This window comes from Ictalurus punctatus, chromosome 10 (genome assembly GCF_001660625.3).
Source record: "Ictalurus punctatus breed USDA103 chromosome 10, Coco_2.0, whole genome shotgun sequence".
In the NCBI taxonomy this organism is placed as follows: domain Eukaryota; kingdom Metazoa; phylum Chordata; class Actinopteri; order Siluriformes; family Ictaluridae; genus Ictalurus; species Ictalurus punctatus.
Window position 1 is genome coordinate 2,837,694 of NC_030425.2, and position 22,123 is coordinate 2,859,816.

The 22,123-nt window shown below is 41.7% G+C and overlaps 1 protein-coding gene across 4 annotated transcripts in view; it reads right to left on the bottom strand.

The window, feature by feature from the left end:
• Positions 1-756: 756 nt before the first annotated feature.
• dot1l (DOT1-like histone H3K79 methyltransferase) overlaps positions 757-22,123 on the bottom strand; it is a 31,157-nt gene continuing 9,790 nt past the window's right edge. Inside the window, exons 2-28 of one of the 4 annotated variants that reach the window (XM_017477608.3) lie at positions 20,474-20,517; positions 20,325-20,399; positions 18,234-18,297; positions 16,176-16,404; positions 14,763-14,857; positions 14,476-14,538; positions 13,364-13,419; positions 13,125-13,204; positions 11,943-12,011; positions 11,744-11,850; positions 11,531-11,572; positions 11,316-11,408; positions 10,644-10,869; positions 10,437-10,550; positions 9,139-9,230; positions 8,907-9,008; positions 8,618-8,755; positions 8,377-8,502; positions 7,775-8,217; positions 7,601-7,700; positions 5,610-5,756; positions 4,619-4,703; positions 4,018-4,529; positions 3,651-3,856; positions 3,524-3,576; positions 2,686-3,258; positions 757-1,122 (exon numbers count right to left, since the gene is read on the bottom strand). In XM_017477608.3, coding sequence (XP_017333097.1) covers positions 1,115-1,122; positions 2,686-3,258; positions 3,524-3,576; positions 3,651-3,856; positions 4,018-4,529; positions 4,619-4,703; positions 5,610-5,756; positions 7,601-7,700; positions 7,775-8,217; positions 8,377-8,502; positions 8,618-8,755; positions 8,907-9,008; positions 9,139-9,230; positions 10,437-10,550; positions 10,644-10,869; positions 11,316-11,408; positions 11,531-11,572; positions 11,744-11,850; positions 11,943-12,011; positions 13,125-13,204; positions 13,364-13,419; positions 14,476-14,538; positions 14,763-14,857; positions 16,176-16,404; positions 18,234-18,297; positions 20,325-20,399; positions 20,474-20,517 — 3,942 coding nt within the window. In that variant the 3' untranslated portion in view covers positions 757-1,114. Of the gene's footprint in view, positions 1,123-1,298; positions 1,863-2,685; positions 3,259-3,523; positions 3,577-3,650; positions 3,857-4,017; positions 4,530-4,618; positions 4,704-5,609; positions 5,757-7,600; positions 7,701-7,774; positions 8,218-8,376; positions 8,503-8,617; positions 8,756-8,906; positions 9,009-9,138; positions 9,231-10,436; positions 10,551-10,643; positions 10,870-11,315; positions 11,409-11,530; positions 11,573-11,743; positions 11,851-11,942; positions 12,012-13,124; positions 13,205-13,363; positions 13,420-14,475; positions 14,539-14,762; positions 14,858-16,175; positions 16,405-18,233; positions 18,298-20,324; positions 20,400-20,473; positions 20,518-22,123 lie in introns of those variants that run through there. The other 3 variants (XM_047158236.2, XM_047158237.2, XM_017477609.3) reach the window with 3 other exon arrangements.

Sequence of the window (22,123 nt, forward strand, 5' to 3'; positions counted from 1 at the left end):
ATTAAATCATGTCCAACGCTGAGCTCAAACTTTACATGTGTAGGCATCATTTAGAAAAATCTTAAATAATTATTTAAAAAAAAAAAAAAAAAAGATATAGCATATTTTACATTAATGTTTCTCTTTAAAAGCCAAATTTTATTTGTTATTTTCCACACACAGGCTCTTGGTAATACGCTTAATAATAATAATAATAATAATAATAATATGAATTTTGTGCTTCAGCCACTGTGTGTGTTAATGAGTTAAGAGAATTTTCATATTATATATATATATATATATATATATATATATATATATATATATATATATATATATATATATATATATATATAAAAAAAAATAAAAATCGAATGTACGTAACCTAAAAACAACAAAGTAATTGAGTTTACTCAATTATCAGGCAAGTTGTTTGTAGTGAAGTCTTCTATCCAGTGTAAATGTAAAGGAATATATAAGTATGTATGCAACAAATGCTTCAGTTTCAAATAATTTAAGTCGGAACGATTCATGATGCCTTTAAGGAAGTGTAACTTTTTTGCATCCCATTTCCATGTTCAAGTCTATATTCCCACATTTACCTCTAAAGAAGGTGTTGTAGTATTCCAGGCAATGTTAAAGGCTAACACAGTGCTGAGCTTCAGCATCGAGCGAATGTTCAATAATTTAGGTTCTCGCTCAGCTGATGCCTTGTTTTACTGGACTTCAAAAAAACAAAAAACACCCCCAAAAAAACAAACAAACAAACAAAGGTAATAAATCATCATCTTTCTTTTTTTTTTCTTTCTTTCAGATCCCAAATTTTGCACAAAAATCATCACGGATGTTTAGAATTTAGAGGCATTGTTTAAATACACAGTTAATTAATTATGGGATATTTATTTGTTAGTGCCTCCTTTTACAACTTTAACCAGACAAGAGCACAAGGTTATGAGTGGTCCTGACCTGTTCGTGTGTATACACGCATGTGTTTCTGCATGTGTATTCAGATGCACTGGTGTCAAGTTCTGACACATTCGGGTGGCTTTAGCGAAAATCGGAGCACCAGTGAGGAAGAGCCCATTGGCCTACACCTGTCCATTGCATAGATTGCACTGGGTTGAGGTAGATTGCTTCAGTTACCTGTAATGATAAATGGCACATGAGACGGTACTCACTAATAAATGAACATGCTATTACACACATGCATACAGCAGGAACATGCAAATATCTGATGAGCAGCTTGAACACACAAAAGCAAAGCACATACCTTGTTCAGACTGAGGCACAAGCTTGGCAGGTACCATACAGCAGCTCCTAATAATAAATTACCCCACAGTTCTGCCTTCCCTCCCTCCCTCCCGGTTTCTGCTCATGGCACCGCTATCTGGGCCGAGCAGCATAGGGAACCTGCATACCCAGAGTTCTCCAGGAGCTCACCAACCCACTGCTGCTGCCTCCACTGCTGCTGCTGCTGCTTGAAGAAGGCAGGTAGGGCAGTGTAAAGGGGCGCGACAAAGAGGAGGCAGCAGGAGTGGTTGATATACAAGTGACAGGAGCAGGAGTGGGGGATGAAGAGGAGGCAGGGGGAACATGTAGTGTGTGGAGAGAAACAGATTGCTTCCTCTCCGAGCATGGCGGGGAAGGCTGGAGAGGAGCGGAGGAGGAGGAGGAAGTGTAGAGAAGGGGAGGAGGGGGAGGTAGCGAAAGTGCGGGAGGGGAAGGTGCGTGCAGGACAGTCTGCGTGCGGCCATATTGGGCCAGGAACAAGGCCCCGGCTTTGGAGTCCAGATTCCTCTGCTGCGAGGAAGAGTGGCTGTGCTGGGAACTGGGGGGCGCAGACTGTTGAGAGGACACTGAAGGCGTCATGTGGTGAAAAATCCCTGTGGCAAAGTGTCAAGAGACATAGAGGGAGAGAAAGATGGAAGCAGAGGGTGATTGTGAGAGAGGGAGAATATATGAGAGAGAGAGAGAGAGAGAGAGAGAGAGAGAGAGAGAGAGAGAGAGAGAGAGAGAGAGAGAGAGAGAGAGATTGGGTGGACAAAAAGATGGGATGGGGGAGTGGGTTGGGGTCAGAGACAGGTAATCAGCCAGGTTGTGCATAAGCAGCAAGCAAGTTAAAACACGCTCAAAGCAATGAGGCATAACACTGCTGACCCAACTCTGATACTGACATGGATTGATCGTCATCTTTAACACATTTCAAAACTTGACCAAAAACGGCCTGGTTTCAAAGACAGAATTGTATGTGCCTTTGAATGCAGGAAGTTAAAGAGCTGGGCTGCCAGAGGAATGTCTCAAACCAAAAACAAGCCATGCAGACATGACAAACACCCAAAGAAAAGTGAAGGTCACTTGAAAGTCCAGAACTCACAAAAAAAAGAAAAAAAAAAGAAAAAAAAATGATCAAACCTCTTACATCAGTTTCAATCAATGTTTTAGTACCTGAACTACTTTCAATTACACTATTTCTGAAATGTAAGGCTATTGTATTTAACACATCTGCTGTGATTTTTGTCGTGGTTTTCTGAGGGTGTGTCACTTTAAACACAACGTGCTAACAGCTCACCGGCACAGAAAGCAAGGGGCGAGAAGGCAGAAAGGACAGTACTGCTCATCTTTCACTTACCTCACAGCCTTCATGGGCCTGAAAATTACCAAGACAAATTAAACTCCTTGGGCAAAAAACAAACACAAACAGCTCACCTCCTGCAGCACCCCCTGCCAATCCAGCACTAGAAAAGCTGCCCAGCACGGAGTGACCATTAACCAAACGTGGATGTCCGCTGGAGGCCGGGTTAGGAGCCTGCGCTCCAAATAAGGACTGTAAGACTGAGGTTCCGCCGAGAGGGAAATACTGTCCCACAGAAGAGGCAGAAGAAACCGCAGTGGCTCGACCTGCTTTTCCACACAGGAGGCCTCCACCAGCTGCAGCAGAGATGAAGAGGTTCTGGCTGGTCAGACTACCGATGGCCTTTAGCTCCCACTCCCGTGCCTTTTGCTTAGGAAAGGATTCTCGTGCTTTGTCCAGACCTAGAAAGGGTTTAGGGTTCCCATAATGCTCACTGCGGTCCCGGTCTGCTCTCTTTTGCGGTTTTTGCTCAGAGTCAGAGTCTGGGCCACAAGACATGCCGCCACAGAAAGGGGAGTTGCTCTGCCGGAGCTCTGGAGGAGTGGGCTTGGGGTCAGAGATGGGTGAGAAGGTGGACTTCCATTTGCTGGAAGAAGAGGAGGTGTCGCTACTCACACTACTGGCCCCCGATTTACGGCCCTGTGAACCTGAAAAAGGAGACATAGCCAGTGTGACACTTTGTGAACGTGAAAGAAAAATCCAAATGCATTTCAATCTATAGGTATGAAATGGAGCAGTGTTACTACAATTTAAACCTAATTTTATTTATTTCAGTATGTAAGCAACATTCTATTCAACATTCTGAATAGAATGTTGCATAATAACAATAATAATAATAATCATGTGTAATCAGTATACAAGAGTACATCGATATACTCAGATATACACAGTATATAAGAGGCACGTCCTTACCCCTCTCACCATCTCGGCTCTCCAGAGAAATTGTCGCGATTTTCCTTTCAATTCTAAAAGAGGAAAAATATTGTTTAGGGAGAAAAAAGAACTAATATAGTGGTCATGGGGAGGGGGTTAATCTCACCGTAAAGAGCTGCTGTCTGCTGGATATCCAGTTTCTTCATCCTCCGAGCTAGGGGGGGATAAGTCATGGCTGGAGCCATTCATCTCCAGAGGGCGTTCTCTCTTAAGTACAGGTGGCTGGTCCAGGTCAGTCTCACATGGGCTGCCGCCTGTCTGCTCCGGAGAGGATATGGCTGAAATCTCCAGAGGCTGATTAATGTTATTCACCTAGGGGTTAACGTAAGTTATACAAAGTAAGCTTAACAAATCATTTCACACAGAGACATGATGCAACTCATTCATCAAGTGTACATAAAACAATCAAGGCTTTGGGTAGAAAAGTCAAATGTATAGTGACTATTTTCTCTGTTGTCACCCTGTCTACTCACCATGGTGTTTATATTAAGTGGAGAACCTGAGGAGTAGTTAATCCCAGGGAATGATCGTTTTTTGGGGGAACCACCTGCTGGAACGAGGCTAGAGGAGCTGCGTTTCCGTCGGCCTCTCTTGCGTCCCTCCGACCCGTGAGAGCCTGGCGAGTGGTGATGGTGGTGGTGGTGACTGCTGTGGTGCTTCCCCTGCTTGACTGATCCACGATGCGGATGCGAGCCTCCGGCAGAGGAGGAGGACGACGACGAAGAGGAGGAGGAAGAGAAGAACATGTGGCGGCGAGCCTCACTGTCTAGAATCTCAGGATCAGATTCGAGTCCGTGATGCTGGTGACCCTCATCAGGAAGACGGGGAGGTCTGTCTGCATACTGTAGCACTCCTCCAGTGCTCAGCAGAGGGCTGGAGCAAGAGCCATGTGACTGAAGACCCAGCAGGGGGTTGCTGTGGGGTGGAGGAGACATGGAGCCGCAGTCTTGATCACATATAGCAGAGTGGGAGCCGTTCACCAACCCTGAAACAGAGACAGACACACACATACTCAGCAGCAAGTTCAATAATAAAGTCCAGACAAAGACTTGTAGTAGGAACAAGAGCACATACCCGAGTTAGGGGTCAGAGGTTGCTTATTGGTGTTGCTTTGCCCTGCTGAATGCTCCCTACTGGACATAGGACTGGGTGTATTCCTCTGCAACATAGTGTGTATATATATGTGCATATGAATACATGTGTAGATAAATAACGATCACAAAACAGCTTTACAGAAATACTTCTAAGAACTTCTAAGCAGCTTATGGGTATGAGGCTCAGACAAATTTCTGAATAGTTTTAACTAGTGAAACAATAGACTTTTTTTCCTCGCACTTCTACATTTTACTTTGATCTACTGATGGGCCAATCAGTACTGAGATATGGATACTTTCACCGCTTTTTAAAACAAAACAAATCTAATATAGAATATGTATAGGGTGCTGAACAGAGAGCGCAAATGTTTCTCGTTTAAAATAAGATCCTGTTTCAGCTCTTTTTGGATGTGATCATACTAGCCACTTTGCATGTAACATGAGAGTGTGCCAGTGTGAGTGATCACTTGGAAATACACAAAAAGAGCAATCTTTTTTTTTGTTTTGAATTCTCCAATATTAACTGAAGGCACCTGGAAGCCCTGCCCCCTTTCCCCATTCTCACATGCACTCAACTGAACCTGCAGGGCATGCTCACTTTCCCTCTGGGTAAATGTCTTGAGTACTAATTTAATGTGGAATAAAAATCAATCAACGTACAAGTATATATTTAACTTCAGTTTTAACCTTATTTAATTGGTGATTCCACCAAAAAAAGCCATCAGCCGAAAATGGAGGGGGAAAAAAAAGGGAAAATGAGCATTAAGACCATCAGTTCTGGATGATTAAATACAGGATATATAAGTTATATACACAAGAGCACATAGACGCTCATGACTGACTTCCATTGCTGTGACTGACGGGGGAGAAACAGAATGGCATCCCTACCACCCGGTGAGCGATTTTGCGTTCTAGACTCCAATTTTGTGGAATTTGTACACACACACACACACACAAACAGAAACACACACCAGTCTCTCGGCCCGACTGGGCAGCACCACGCTGGCCAGTGGGATGCTGACAGGAAGTTTGCTGGGGTGTACCGTGCTGAGAGGGATGCTGATTGGGAGACTGGTAATACTGTCACCTGGTCCAGCTGGGCTCTTTTCCTTATTCACCTGAAAAATGAGTGGCAGCATTTTAGTATTAATTGTTGACAGTTATATACATACACAGCCATGTGCACACACAAAAGACACTAGGGCTCTCGCGAGACCAGTTCAGTTGTTAAAATGTAAACTTCGAAAAACCCAGTCTATTTCCCGTTTAGTCCTTTCACAAATCTCTTGCACAAGGTAGAAACTGTAGGTCATATATTATATATACACACACGCACATACAGGCACATTTGGAGTGCAAGAGAGCAATTTTTTTTTTGTCACTTTCTAGTTATCAAGATGAAAAAAATATTTGTAAAGTGTTAGATTTTATACTTTGCTGCAAGTATATTGTATAAAAAAGATAAAAAAAAAAAAAAAAAAAAAAAAATCTTGCATCCTTAATAAATATAGTGGGAGAGCATTATTCAAGACACAAGAGGAGCCCAGAGATTAGGATACTAATGCGAGATGCTGCCAAAGGGGACGGTTAATGTCCGTTCATACCAAACAGTTCAAAACACTCGCAACTCATTCCAGATTCACATATCAACTGGCTCATTTGCCATTTTTATTGGAGGAAGTAATAAAAAAAAAAAAAAAAGAAACGCACTTCTTGTATAATTTTGAGTGATAACTCGTCGTAGCATACTCTGACGTTAAAATGTATAATATTTGACGGGTCTGCACTCGTGTCACTCGTTGTGATCGGATCACCAGCAGACAGCAGAGACGCATAACCGTTCACACCTGGCATTATGAACACGGCGTCTCCAGTGACCACTTCTGGTCGGGTTTCACCCACATTTCTATTATTTATCGCTGTCTTCTTACCGCATTTATTTCCAGGCAGAAATGTCCTGCAAATTCTCTCAGGTACCTTTAGGGGCTGTTTCGAGCGTTTTAATAATTTAATCCGGTGCGATTTCTAAACAGTCTCACAGTGATTATGTATTCTCTGGCTAGGGCAGTGACATAATAGATATGTTGGTCCTTTGTTACTGTCCGGGATGTATTAAGATGCATTCGCGCTCACAGTACAAATGTGAAGCGGTCATAGGCGTCCAGACAACCTCTGAATGAGCTTTGAGCAATCGCATCATGAAGCGTCTCCTAGGCACATTTGACCCCGTCCACACCTGTACTTAGTGCGTGTTGTGTCTAAATGCACGTTATAAGAGACTCAAACTCACAGTACAGATGGAGATGAAGTTGGCGTGGAGAGGTGTTTACTGTGAACCGAGCCGCTCTAAAACACTGATGTGCAACACAGTCACCCGGGTTTACCATTTCAAAACGAGCAAAAATAAAATCTTAATCTTTTTTAGTGTCGGTTCGTTTGCATTTTTAAGACCGTTGAAACACGGATTTAAGATATTTTAATGCTGACTAAGACCTTATTTTTACATTAAGGAATTTAAGACTTTTAAGGCTCCGCAGAAACCTTGCAAATGGACGGTGTGAGGTGTAAAACAGTGTCTGGGTGGTTTTAATGCCATGTTCATCTCAGGCCTCAGCAGCATCTGAAAATGCTCTAAAATAATAGCTGAGTGGGATTAGTGATGTACAACCCACTGCACCGAACACGCTCGGTCTCTCTCTCACACACACCAGGTAATGACGGTATTCCAATGCAGTGCAAAGGACTGGGTGGGAGTGGGATTTTTTGAATTTATTTAAATGGCCCATGTCCCACTGTGCAGCTGAGGGTAGAACTGGTTTCATCCAGTCTAAAATATTTTCAGAGCCACAAAGTACAATTAACCTGCTTTCTTTACCATCTGCCTCTCTAATCAGCATCCACATAACAGTGACTAGTGCATGTAATACTTGAGCAGTCTATGAAATCCCTCACACACACATACCTTCTCTGCGCTCTTGAGTGTGTTTGGTTGTTGATTTTCAGCTGCGTTTGGTGAAGAGCAGCCCTGTTTCAAGCTTGGAGATGACACAACACCGTCACCCCTGAAAAGGCAGAACAGGACATTAAACCTGAAAGTTAACTCGTAGATCAATAGTTCTAACCAAAGTGATCTGACCTGTGGATGGTGCTGAGCGCTCTGGCCTGGCCTATAGAGGAGTCCTGGTTGAGGTGCCTGCGCAGGGCAATCTTAGCTGGAGAAAAGCGTGTGTAGTCGGGCAGGGGCTGCCCTAGAGGCCTGCTCCGAGGCTCTGGGGTGGGCGGCACAATCTCGTGCTCGGGGGAGATTGGCAGGTAGTGGGACAGCAGCTCATTCTTGCCATTGAAGCAGTTGACGCTGCCTCCACGCTCATAGCTAGGAGATGCTGTGCCATTCATAGACAGCTCAGGGCTAAGGCCATTCAGTTCAGCCAGTTTGGGGTTGTTAGTGTCTAGTGGGGGCCGGGGCTCGAGACTTGGAATGTTCTTGCGGTATGGAGAGTCTTTACATGGGCTGTAGGAGGACTTGAGCTGTAGTAGCTCCTGCTGTCTTTGGCTTTTCTCCAGCTCCACAATGCTAATCTGCCAAGGAAACAAAAGTAATGCAATGAAGGGAAAAGAATGGGATCTGGTACATAAAGACTACTTTCAAACATCGTGAATTCCTGTTTTAATATGTTCCGTTATAGAATTAATAAGCAAGCATGTATCACACGTGCAACTTGACAAAACTGGAGGTACCTGAAGTTCTAGGCAGTGGCGCTGTTTCTCAGAGATCTGTCTACGCAGAGCAGCCTTTTCCTTTAACAGGGTCTCGAGACACAGAGACCCCCAGTCTAGCTTCAGTTCCTCACAGCGAGCCTTCAGCTGCGTGGTAATGGAACAAGACAGCTTTGGATCATAAACTGATTCATTGAATCACTGAAAACTTCAAGTAGCCAGAGAGCAGGAGGCTACATAACTACATGTAGTAAGAGCTCACCAGTCGCAGGCTCTGGTCTTTAAGCTCAGCCATGTCTCTCTCCAGCTGCTTGGTCTGCTCTTTCAGCTGCATATTATGGGCCATGATCTCTTTCTGAGCCTGCACCAGGTCCTCCACTGTAACTGCCTTTACTCCCAGCTGCAAGAACATTATTAAAATCAAGACTGAAATTACAGCATGAAGACTGACCGGCTCTACTCTATTAGTCAAAGAGTTAGCAGTGTCTCTGTATGTTTAACCTTTTAGGAGTTCATTGTGTGTTTATTTTCAATCTTTCACATATTCTTACCTCCTCTAGTTTGGCCTGAAAAAGGTCCCTGATCCTCTCCTTGTGAGCATGACAGGCGTTCATCAGTCGCTGGGCTTGACCTGACAATTCAGTGTGTCTGAGCTATGAGGAATGCAGTTAAAAGAAAAGGAGCAACAGATTAACGCTAAAATATGATCAAAGCCACTATATCAACGTTTTGAGTTCATGATAAAAATATCCGTGAGTACAAATAGAATCTGGAAAAGCGTACCCTCTCTTGCTCCAGAGCTTGCTGTATGTTCGTGTGGTACTGTGGTGTCTTCATATAGGTCAAGAACTGCATGTACTGGACTTTGAAATTATCTGTAACAGGAAAGATCACTAAATGTTAGCTTTTTCTACTAGCTGATGCACTGCTGCAACGAGGTCTTACAAACAATAAAAACTCGTGTTTTTTTTGTCACTTTATTAAGGATACCTAGATTATACAGACATCAACCGCATGTTTGATGTCCTGTGCCTGGTGACAGTCAGCCACGTTATCAAGGTAACAGCCCCTATTTTTACTGAGGCTATTATTATTTCTAAAACATTGCTCATTTATTGATCTATTTCATGCAATTCATCGCGAGACACTAGTATTCCCGCAGGTGAACGGTAAGTGACGTGCGCTCCTACACCCATACTACTGAATACATGCAGCTGTGGTAGACAGAAGGTCATGCCTACACTACACAAACAGCATCCGTTTGTCTCATGTAGCCTAGGTTATATGAACAATTTAAAAAAAAAAATTGTTTAAAATAAAAACTGCAGTGCACATGTTTGTCAGCTCTGAAAGCTCAATCTGCGGCGTTTGAACAGTTTAACAGAAAGCGTCAGGGTGGCAGACCTGAGTGCCCAGGGCAGTACTGGTGTAAAGTGCAGTGTGTCCACACTGGGAATACAAGTTCAATTCAAAATGTGGGTTTTTTTTTTTTGTTTTACCGTGGAAGTTATTGATTTACCATCACATTTGACAGCAATTAAGCTAAATGGTATTGTTATAAAGTGTCATCTTTATTAAAAAAAAAACATCTCAGAAACCACTAAAAATACAAGATGTGCAACTATGACCCTAAACTAGCTAAACAAACGGAATTCAAATTGAACTAGCTTTTTATTCATCTATTAATCTCTCAATTTTTTGGTTATTTGATTTTTAATAATGAAGGAATTTTTCAGTTCGGCCAGCTATAAGAATTAACATTATTTCAGTGCTAAATTAATAGTCCTGTACTCTATTACGCTGGTTTAATAGTTCTAGCTTAAAGCACAGGCGTATACGGCCAGTAACAAACATCTATATAAACGGTCATCATCATTATTATTTTTTAACAGTATTATAGTGAATCTTTTAGTTCAGACATCCATAAAAAGCGGTGCAGATAAGCACATTTTGGCCGTATCCTATCACTGCAAAGAACCAGGATGATTTTTATTTTGGTTACAATTTTGGTCATTTCTGCTTCGTACAAAAAAAATTAGGCGCATACAATCATAAGGAAAAGTTTTTTTGTTTTTTTTTACCGAGGAGAGTCTGCAGGCCCGCAGGCATGGAGCCAAGCAGCAGCTGGCCAGCTGTGTAATGCTGAACTTTAGGAGGTAGCTGGTAGTAGGGGCTTTGAGGCGATTTGTATGCATCTGTGAGAAAACAACATGGCAAGATCAATCTAGCTCAAAGCAACACTGCAGCGCTTACAGATAAAACGTGACTGTGAACTGAAGTGAACGTACCCTGAGGAGGCGCTGCTGAGACGGTCTTGGCATGAAGCAGGTCTAGGGCACTCTGACTCTTCTTGGTCTTGCGTTCGGTGGCTGCTGCTATGATGGACTTCTTGGGCCGCCCACGTTTCCTGTTGCCCAGCTTGCGGCCCTTGGCCAGTAGCTTGGCACGACGAGGTTTAGGTGACGACTTCACAGGTACCAGTGCCCCTAAGGCCTCCTCCTCACCACCTGACTCCTGTGAGGAGACAAAAGAAAAGATAATGCGCAAAGTGGGCATACAAGAACGCAATGAGACCGTACTTAAAAGCTTGCACCCTATCATTTGGGAGTCCTTGTTATGAACCATGTCATGTGTGCATAACTATATATATATATATATATATATATATATATATATATATATATATATATATATATATATATATATATATATATATATATATATATATATGGGAAGGTGGTGTGTACAGATACTGAAGACTATAATAGAGATGATTGTAAAAACCAGTAGAATAACTTGTAAAATCCTTATTTTATATTTGTTCTACATGCCGTGCGTTATTACTGTTTGCCTCTTAAACTGGTGAAGATGAGGGCTGGATCTTAAAAGGAGTCTACTCATTCACTAAACCGGCATCGGCAGGGACAAATGGAATTAAAGAAGCCAATGATTTGGAGGACCTTGTGCTCCTTTGGCTTGGTTGGGGTGGTGCTGCTGCTTTTACTGTCCTTGGTCTCCTTCTGTTGACGCCGTTTCACTGCTTCCTGCTCCTCCTAGTATCATAACAGGGGGAAAAGATAATCTCATAATTATGTGAAAATACCAACCAACAAGCAGGTATTGCGCCGTCCATTTTTTACATATTGGAGGAAAACAGACTGACATGTCCACTTACCCTGAGTTTAGGATTTTTAAGACTAGAAAAATAGTTTTCAAGCTGCGAACAGAGAGGGAAAAAAAAGATCAGGAAAACCAACACACCTACACTAGAAACATTTCAAAAAATATTTTGGTCTACGTGAATTTTACAGTAATCAACACGAGGTAAAGGTGTTACAGCAGAACATTAAACAGTTCGCTCATCATAAGTCGTAATAACAGCACTCACTATGGTACGGTCTATTGTATGCAGATAGTAGGAAACTGGCTTCCCTGTCCATGACACTGAGCCTCTCAGCGGAGAAAGTTCAACAACACGCATTATTGTGCCAATATCTGTGCAAGAGAACAGCACACAATATTAAAGGGTGATGCAAAATGATCCTGAATGAAGTGACAGTGTGAATGTGACTGAATGTAAAACATACCACTCAAGTTTCGACTGTTGATTCTAAAATTGAGAGGTGCAAAAGGTTTTGAGGATACAATTTTTCCACCTTAAACAGAAGATGAACACTGTTTAAAACTGAAACAGGATGTTTACTATATACCAAGCTTCTTTTGACATGTTTACCCATGAGGTGACCGCGCTGCGTGCCTTATCTTACTCAGATCTGTCAGTGTAGCCACATGCCTACACTACCATTCAAAAGTTTAGACACACTCATTCTTTATATGTATTACATTTTAGAATAATAATAAAGTCATCAAAACTCTGTAATTACACAAGTGGCACTATGGGAATTATGTTGTGATAAAATAAAAAAAAAAAAATAAATAAATTGAAACAATTTAGTGTATCTTCAAAGTCGACACCCTTTTAGACAAGAATTTCCAGAAATGTATTCTTGGCGTTTTCTCGAGCGATTTCTTGAGGAACTTCCCTGAGATGCTTTTTAAACAGTATTAAAGGAGTTCACACCGACGCCGGACACTTATCAGCTGCTTTTCGGAATATTCCTCTCAGAGTCGTCCATTTTTTTTTTTGTGAATAAGATGTTAGTTTTCTAATGAAAGAAATGAAAATGTTGGCACAATTATATTTTTGTCTACAACCCCGATTTCACACATTTAAATCACACACCTTCAGATCAAAAGGTTTTTAACATCACGAGAAACATTTCAGTGGAGTGTCCACAAACTTTTAACCAGTGGTGTGTGTCCTCATTTTGAAAAGATCCTGCCAGTCATATGCATACTAAATACTACAAGTAGCAAAAATATCCTTCCCCTGTCAGCCAGATCACACTGGAGAATCAGAAGCGTGTGCTATAGTGACAGCATCGAGGTGTGCCACAATGAAGCGCATCAAGTTTAAACGTAACAAATGAAAGCTTTTATATTGCTAGTCAGTAAGGTGTAAGGCTTTTTTCCCCTTTCTCTGATTGCTGTTAATAGCACAGATAAAATCTGGGCTTGGCCCAGATACCTGGGTTAGTGAGTTGTCCACCTCGACTCTACATCAGAGAAATCAATAATTCATACATGCTGTTAAATAAATCATGACATCTGGTCCTGAGAAGGCAGACTCATCGAGAGCATAAACACACGAAAAAAAACTGAGGTCTTGTTCCACTTCCTATGAAGAACAGAGCAACAGGTGTACAAACCTTCCTTCATGTTGGCAAATCGTTCCTTCAGCTGGTGATCCACCTCTGGACCAAAGGCAAAGTTATTCACAAAAATAACACTGCAAGAGAACAAACTTAATCAGTGTATTGTACACACTTCACTATAATTAATTTTACCCAGAAATCACACTTTTCAAGGGTTGACAAAAGGAAATGATGAAAGCTGATAACCTTGTGTTCCTAACGCATTATAATATGGATAGAATGTAGACAATTACCTTGTGTTTGCTATTCTTTCTCTCCAGTCTTCTGACAGAAAATCTCCTCTCTCCAGCTACAGAACAGGAGAAAAGCAATTCCCAATGAACATCACACATAAGGTTCCTGTGAAATGCCACAGACTATTTTCCATACAAGATGGCTCACATCTCACTACAGAATGAATGAATAAAAAGCAAAATTACTAGATGTGACCAGATAAGAAAACGTGACTCATGCGTGGATGTGACAAAGGCATAACAATGCTTGTGATTTCATTATAACACAGAGTGCTCCTAAAGAAACGTCATCAGCCTGTCCGGTGTGTCCTGAAATAAAGAACTCTAAAATGAAATTCAACTCATGACAGCATGTGAGGAAATACCGTGCACCAGTTTTCTCTCTCAGATTAATGAAGAAAACTTTAAGACTGGATGTGTCAAACATGCCAAACGACAGACACCATGTGTTGAGTTCATAGGAAGCGCTGCAGATGAAGTGAAAGGACACACAACGAAAGAAATCCCAAAAAAAGGGTCCATTTCTGTAGGAGGACAAGAGAAGAGCAAGACTCCAACGTCACAGAGAGACCTGAGGTAGCCGTTTGGGAGCTTAATGGTTTGCATGTTATTGCAGGTTACTAACCCTGGTGCCTAATGGTTTTATTTTAGGAGCCCTGTATACATTAACGTCACCAAATGAATTCTCATTATTAGATTAAAAGCATTCTCCATTTACCATGACAGAAAGTGAAGGTGGCACATCAGGGCAGATTTCACGTTGGGGAGCAAGGTGAGCGCATCAGCCAAAACATTAGGCAAATAACATGAGGTGGGAGGAAAGAGGCGGGGCTTCCAGTGGGGTCAGTTAAAATGGGAGTTAAAATACTGTAACGAAAGAAGTGTTCATATTCCGTAATTGCTGGGCTTATGGCTTTACACACTAATTAAACTGGAGTGCTTCAATATACATGAACCGTTTGATGCCAAACTGCCCCCTACTGCACACAATCATGCTACCTGTAAGTACGAACAGACACCTACACGAGCATCTGCTTACGACACCATGATATGCCCACAAATACATGTTCGCAGAGGTACAGATCATTTCCTGAATTTTGACTCCAACTTACTGTATACTCGCCATGCTTTTTCCCGTACCACTTCATCCACCTCTTGAATTCCCTGTCCATTGCCTGCAATCCAAGAAATGAGGTGAGGCAATAAAAAGTAAGTTACATTTGATTTAGCCCACTATACACTCGCCAGGCACTTTATTAGGAACACGTTAATACCGGAGCAAATGTACAGGTGTTCCTAATATCGTGGCTGGTGAGTGTATTTAGTACATTTAATTTAGCATTTATCATAACAAATTTTGCACAAAAGAAATGTAAAATAGAAAAAAGACGGTCTCTACCTCTGCGTACGTGGCTGGAATCTCGGCCTTCTCTACACCGTAGTAGTGCTTACAGTTAGTAGCTGCAGCAACCTGCAGAACCACCTGGCCAACGCCTGTCATTCAAACAAAGAAAGCAGTGATTTCAGTTAATGAGTCCTAGAAAAAAACGGGTCATTACTTACCTTTTTAGTACAATAGTTATGAGTTACAGCATACTTTTGGAGTTTTGCAGTGATTAGTACACGAAATTACAGATGTGGGAAACATGTATATTACTTTAATATTATTACCTCATCGCTCCGCACTTCTGTGTTTATACCAGCAGAAGGGAGCATAAAATGACGGTGCTTTATTTCCACTTGTGTATAAGTGAAGTGTAAAGTGCAATGGAATCGCAAAATATGCTCTACATGTTGTGTGCAACCCAAAACTGGTTGTTATGGCTTCTAAGTAGAGCAACAGAAAAGCGTTCAGCCTATCGTCAGGAGATGGCGAGTTTGAATCTCAACGAGGCCTCGGCCATGGACGCAAAATTGGTCGTGCTCTCTGGGTGGGAGGAACAGCATACACTCTGTCTGCTGTCAATCACAGTGATAACTCAATCGCAGGGGTCAGAGTTCATGTACGTGTGCGGATAGTGCCGTTCTGAGAGTTTGTTATGCTGTCGTGTGACACAGCACGAGCAGCGAACTATAAATTAGAGCAGTTTGGGCTTGGGCTCACTACCCAGAATAGAACGTGAACATACTAGCTATATATAAGCTCTTCTAAAACAGTCACAATCTAAAACTGTAATTGTTTCACAGCATTAATATGTACAGTTCTGCTCATATATTTACACACCCTTTGCAGAAGCTATAAAATAAAAAAAGAAAAAAAAAAGCAAAAAGAGGGATCATAAAAATTGCATTTTATTATTTTTTTTTTTAGTACTGCCCTGAATGAACTTTCACATAACAGATGTTTACAGTGTCTCGTGGACTACAGTACGTAAACATCTGTTATGTGAAATAGCTTATTCAAGGCCATATGAAATAAATAAATAAAAAAATTTATGACCGACCCCCCCTTTTTTTAAATGAACATTTAGCAGATTCTGCAAGGGGTATGTAAATTGACAACTGTATATGATGGACAGTGATAACATCAAATTACGTGTAATTACACAACAGAAGGTACGGTAGAAATACATTGGCTAGCATTGCTGAGACTGACAGGGGAGAGAGAGCATGACCAATTTTGCTCTCTTGGCTCCCAGCAACAGATGGCTATGGCATTGTCAGGATTCAGACTCATGACCTCGCAGCCATAAGGCAAGCACAGCATCAGTTTTACAGTATTTATTCCACCCTTTTTTTCTGTATTACTTTTAAACATCCTGTACACGGTAGCTTTAAGTTAGTATAAAAGCTTTAAGTTGCAGGGACTCACCGCTGCCCAGGTCCACAAAAGTGTCCTCCTCCATCATCTCAATCTCATCAATGATCTGAGCCACCAGGTCAAATGAAGTCTCTCCATACACCTCTGGAGAGAAGGGCTCATAGTTGTTTAGCTTCTCTGGATCAGTTACAGAGTGATTGTAGACTTGCTGCAGGATGTGGCGAAGCAGGCCATTTGAAGGCCTTTTATTCAGTTTCATTGGCTGAGTTGTACCTTTCCACTGTGACCATAAACACAGAAAGCAATGAATATCACTACTACTGAGCTTTTTGACATAGTTTTGACTAAATGTTACAGTGTGAAAATAGACGCTGCATATGTCTGTCTGTGAGAAGTAGGCTTGCTGCGATAGTCGGCGTTAGCGGTGTTACATGGTGTCCGGCCTCACACCGATTACATCACTTGCCCACTTAGGCACCACCCCCACTGTCGTTTTGCTTTATTTTATAGAAATAAAAATCATTTAGTTCCGTTAGAGAACGGACACTACAGTTAAAAACTGAACGTGTCCGCTCAATTCATGAGCTGAATGAGTCGCAGCGCAGATCAGCAGGAGTCAGATTTCATTTATCACGAGTGAGAGTGAGGAGAGCTGACTGACTAGACAGTGGCAGAAGATTTGGTTTTCAAAGAGAAATGTACAGTTGCAATCAAAATTAAAAATCAACGCCCCCCCCGCAAATTGGGTTTTTTGAGGCCTAAGCTTCAGCTTCCTCACAGACGGCATGAGGTTTTCTCCTAGGATTTCCTGATACTTCAATGAATCCATCTCGCCTTCCACACGCTGCAGGTTTCCAGTGCCAGAGGATGCAGAGCAGCCGCAGAGCATCACCGAGCCTCCACCATGCTCGACTGTGTACAGAGTGTTCTTTCTTCATTCTTCTTCCTCCAGACGTACCGCTGATCCATCGTGCAGAAAAGTTCCAGTTTTGTTTCATCGCTCCACAGAACAGAATCCCAAACCTTCTGTCTCTTATTTATATGACTTTGAGCGACTCTTCTTGTGCTTTTGGGTCGGTAGTGGTGAACGTCTTGGAGTTCTGGCATGGAAACCTTCTGCGTTTAGTACGCGCCTTACTGTGCTCACTGAAACCTCAGTGTCTGTTTCCACAAAGTCTCGCTGCAGGTCTTTTACAGTCACTCGAGGGATTTTCACAATCTGCTTTCTCAGAAATCTGATTGCAGCCGTTTATAGCTTCCTTTTTCTGCCCCGTCCAGGTATTTCATTTACTTTCTGCCCCTAGCCAGTTCAGGTCTTTCATGCGTTCCAGCTCAAGCACACCTGCTGCAACTAATGAAGCCCTTGATTAGCTGTATCAGGTTGGGACAACACCCGTTTTGCGTATTTGTGCTGTTGTGAGGGATTCTATTCAGGGGGTGAATAATTTTGAAGGAGAAATCATTATAAGTTGCATTTTCAGTTGAATTTGGGGAAACCACTTGAAGCATTCATTGTGTTGAACTATTACAATTGCTTCTGATTGATTTGTTCATCGCAAACAGCTGAAAGTCTGTACATTTTGACAATAAACCTGATTTGCAATGGGGGTTGAATACGTTTGATCGCAACTGTAAATGCACCCATTTGGCGATATTTTGGATTTGTTGTTGTGTTTTTCATTAAGAATAATAACGAACCCACCACTCAATAATTGTCACCCCCGAATTGCCGCTAATTCAAAAGCGAAAGTGAAATGTGCACGGCCGCACGGGCATTCATAGGCGATTTAAAAGCGAGGGGGAAAAGAGGGAAAAGTGCCAACATCATCCCCCTCTGGTGATATCGGTATTGTCACATGTCGATTAACCGGTGGGAAAATTTCCTCACCGTGACATCCCTAGTGGGAAGAGATACAGTTGGAAGGAGGAATAGTTGTGTAGAGAAGGATTTGAAAAGGTGGGTTGCTTGGTGGGGGAGGGAAAGAAAGAGAACATTATCTTGGCGATTCAATAATAATATATCAATATTGTGATAAATTGTGTCACAATACAGACCGTCAAGAAAGAAGACAACATTTACTGGACATGCGTACACTTGCGTCAACTTACCAGCTGGTGAATGCTGTCAATAGCTCTGTTGTACTTGTCACACAGTCTCTGCATACTCTCAAAACTACAGAAAAACAAAAACTCATTGCATGACACAAACGTACACCCAAATCAAGACAGAATCAAGATGATCATTTTAAGTTTACATTTGCTGAAACTCTGTTTGCTAGTTTATCAATGTCCACAAAAATGTAAGTTACAGCTTCAGATTAATCCATTAGCTAGTGTTATTCATGTAAAATAAGCCCAATCGTTAAGCAATAGATCTCGTTACATGTTGTAATTTGGGCATACACTGCATGATGAGTGAACTCGTCTTCTGAATACTGCTCACACTGCATAACTCCATGTGGTGATGAAAATCACACAGCAAAGCTGTTCACACTGAATCATGCTTCATGACGCAGAGGTATACACGCAGAAAGATTAAATGCCAATGATTACTTATTTCTCTGATCCCTGTCTAACGTCCTACCTAATCTCGAGAGTTCAACATTTTACTGGATTTACTCTACACGCCATACAGAATAAACAAACCAGCAAAAACGTTACACCTGTGGAGACCTAAAAATTCCAAACTTTCAACAATATCTTGTGGAAACTGTGCGATTCGCATCATGGATATCAGCATTCCATTAATTCTGCATCGAACACAGTTGCACTGTGAACACCAGAGATCCCTATCTGCACAACTCAGAGTTCAAATAATATATAGAGAGTACGCTGATCACATGATCACTTTCTTTTGTGGAGAGCCTGAGAGATCTATAATACACAGTATATATTACATGTGGTTACACGAACATGTTATAACGGTTTAAAAGCGCTCCTCAGAAGTGTCCAAACACCAGCAGATGAAACGGAAATCGGGCATTTTAGTCACCTTTGGAGCTCTATTTCTGCTATACGGAGCTCATTTATGTTTCAGTCCATAATTTTCAACGTACCCAGGACAGACACTTTGTTTAGTCAATCAATTTTTTGTGGTACAGTTTGTTTACAATATTAAATCTATTTGTAGCTATTTTTGATTTATTTAGATTTAGACAGAAAGATTGTTTTTCATTGTTTTGCATTGTTTACGAGTCAGAAATAATAATAAAAAAAGGAGTCTTTACAGTCATACTGTGTCTAAAATACTCTGAGAATCGAATTGAAATTGTAAAGCCAGTCTCACGAATGGAACTGTATCGTGACCGGCGTGTATCGCTCACACCCCTACTGACGTCACTCTGACACATACAGTTCTGTGTGTGTTATGAACGTGCTAGGACTCTGATCAGGTTGTTACTTTACGGGCTATAATTTCATATTTGCAATTTAATTTTAATTTGTTTTATTGTTACACAATGACGTGTGATGACAGCCTTCCTGCTTCAAATCGTCTTTGTATTTTAGTTTGGAGGGCGATGTTTTTAAAAAAAACGCTATTGTTGTGGATAGGAATTGTTGTGAAAATGGAGGGGTAAAAACTGTTTCCAAAACTCTCAGTATACATGTAGACGGGGTCTTAGTGTTGGCCTTCAGGTTAGTTTATATACTCTGAGGATCCACACTACTATGGGAAATATTTGAGAACACTAACAGTCTCAGGAAGGGTGGTGGCAGGCCTAAAATAATATGCAATGACCTCACCAGTCACCTCAGTCAGAAAATGCCGAGTGTTATGTTTGTGAAGTTTTATGTGCAGGAACTTTAAAAGAAAAGGAGCGGTCAAAAAGCATGAACACAGAGGAAAACATTCTGACGCTGTTTGATTAGTGACTCTTCCATTTCCTACTTTTGTGATTTTATTCTCACTTTCGGGGACAACCGAGCTTACCACTGGATTCAAACTCGTGGAATGAGCTGGTCACTCGCCGTCACACCTCAAGATTACACAGAGTAACACCACCACAAACTTGGACTACCTGTGCTGGCTAAGCTTCTAATATTTAGATCAGATTGTGACTGATCACACTACACATCGTGCGATAAAACAATAAAGAATCATTTACCCGGTGCAGTGTACACACTATTTAATTCAACATCATACAGTGTATGTCCAACTTTACACTTCCATTTGATTACAAGTCTCAGGTAAAGCAATACCTTTTTGTGTCGTAGTCAATGAGCACGTAATTCTCCATCGCCAGCTTAAGGTCAGGGATCTCCTCACACACCCAACTAGTCAGAGACACAAACCCGATTTAGATACACATCTCACTCACGGGCAAGTGCAGGATAGGAACGATACCTACCGTATGGTTTCAATAATTTCATGTGCAGCATCATGATGTTTATCCTGCAGAGAACGAGAAAAATACAGGGGACACATAAATGACTGAAAGCTCAATAGCAAAAACAGTGAGAATGATTTACTCCATGTTGAAGCTCTTGATGCAGGATTAGAGGTGAACACCGAGGAGATTAACTTCTTATCTGTTTACTGCTTACACTACCAGTATCTGTAGTTGGATTTAAACCCAATGCAGGCTTAAGAAAAGCAGAAGATTTTATTAAAAAGATAATAGATGTTCAACTAGAAATGTACGCGAGACTCTTAAATCCCGCTCACGCAAGGATGATATCTCGTGACATTTTGTTCTACTTTGTTGCTTGTTACATTTGCAAAAATATAAAGAGACTAGCAGCCCGTGACCCCGACCAGGCACTAAAGAGGAATCAATGAACACTGTAAACGCCTCATAAATGTAGTCTTTCTTTGTCCCACAAAAAGGAAGAGAGGGGAAAAAATACCTCCAAATAACTTTTTGGTTGCATCCCAATCTAGTCTCAAACAGATGTTTGGTGAACTCTGCCAAGCCTTTTTTTTTTTAAAGTAGGTTTTCTATTCTGTTTAGAGGACATTATCTGTTCATTCTGAATACTGTATTCATATTAGGTTACATAACTATAACAGATTCACCCTGCACACAGGAGAACGCCGAGATATAATAAACCCGTCTCGTGAGAAAAATGCTTTTGCATGGCAGTGAAAGTGACACAGCATGACCCAGTGACCCACTTTCTGCCAGCGAGAGCTCAAGAATGCACAGGTCTGCCTGAGCGTGCCGCTGCTGGACACCACTTCCTCTTCATACTCCACCAGCCCCTGCCTACACTCACCACCACAACTTCTACATCCTGCAACGGAACTAATCACAATCCAGGCAATAAAGACGGTCTGTTTTAACTGCTCCTGAAATCAAAATGGCAGTTTTAGAGCTTTTCGTCCTGATCCCTTACAGTGTGTTCTGTACAACAATACAAGGAGCACATCTGAAAGAAGGAAAGGGAAAATATACCCACACATCAGTGTGTGTGTGTGTGTGTGTGTGTATATATCACACACACACACACTCTCTCTCTCCCTCTCTAATTTTAGGAAAATGATCAGGGAGGTGATACAAAATGAACTCCTTCATGGTCATCCAAATAAATGCTCTGAGGGACAATATATATCTTCCAGCTATTTCACCTCAGAGGAAGGCTTTGCATAGCAGCTTGTTAGAAGGAAACATGGTTTTTCAGTTTGCTGTACGAAGACGTCTTCCCTCACGCCATGCACTGTTGTGAGCACTGCTTGTCTGGTCGGAGTTTATTGGTTTTGAAGAGGGAGGAAACTGCACAAGGTGGCAGTTATGTGACAGGTACTTGTCAGAAACGTTTCAACAACTCATGGCTGACATCATCAGCAAGAGTCAGTATTTCGCTAGCTCGCTAAGCTACCGTCACCTTTGTTTAGATGGGGTGGTGTGGCTGGGCGCATCTCTACGCTAACGCCTGCTGTGTAAATCAGTCAAGCAGTTCAACACGTTGTATTTTACTTCCTGTTCCAGAAAGAATGACATCAACATACTGAATTGAATCACAGCTACGAAGCCATGTCATGGAGACTTTAAGCTATA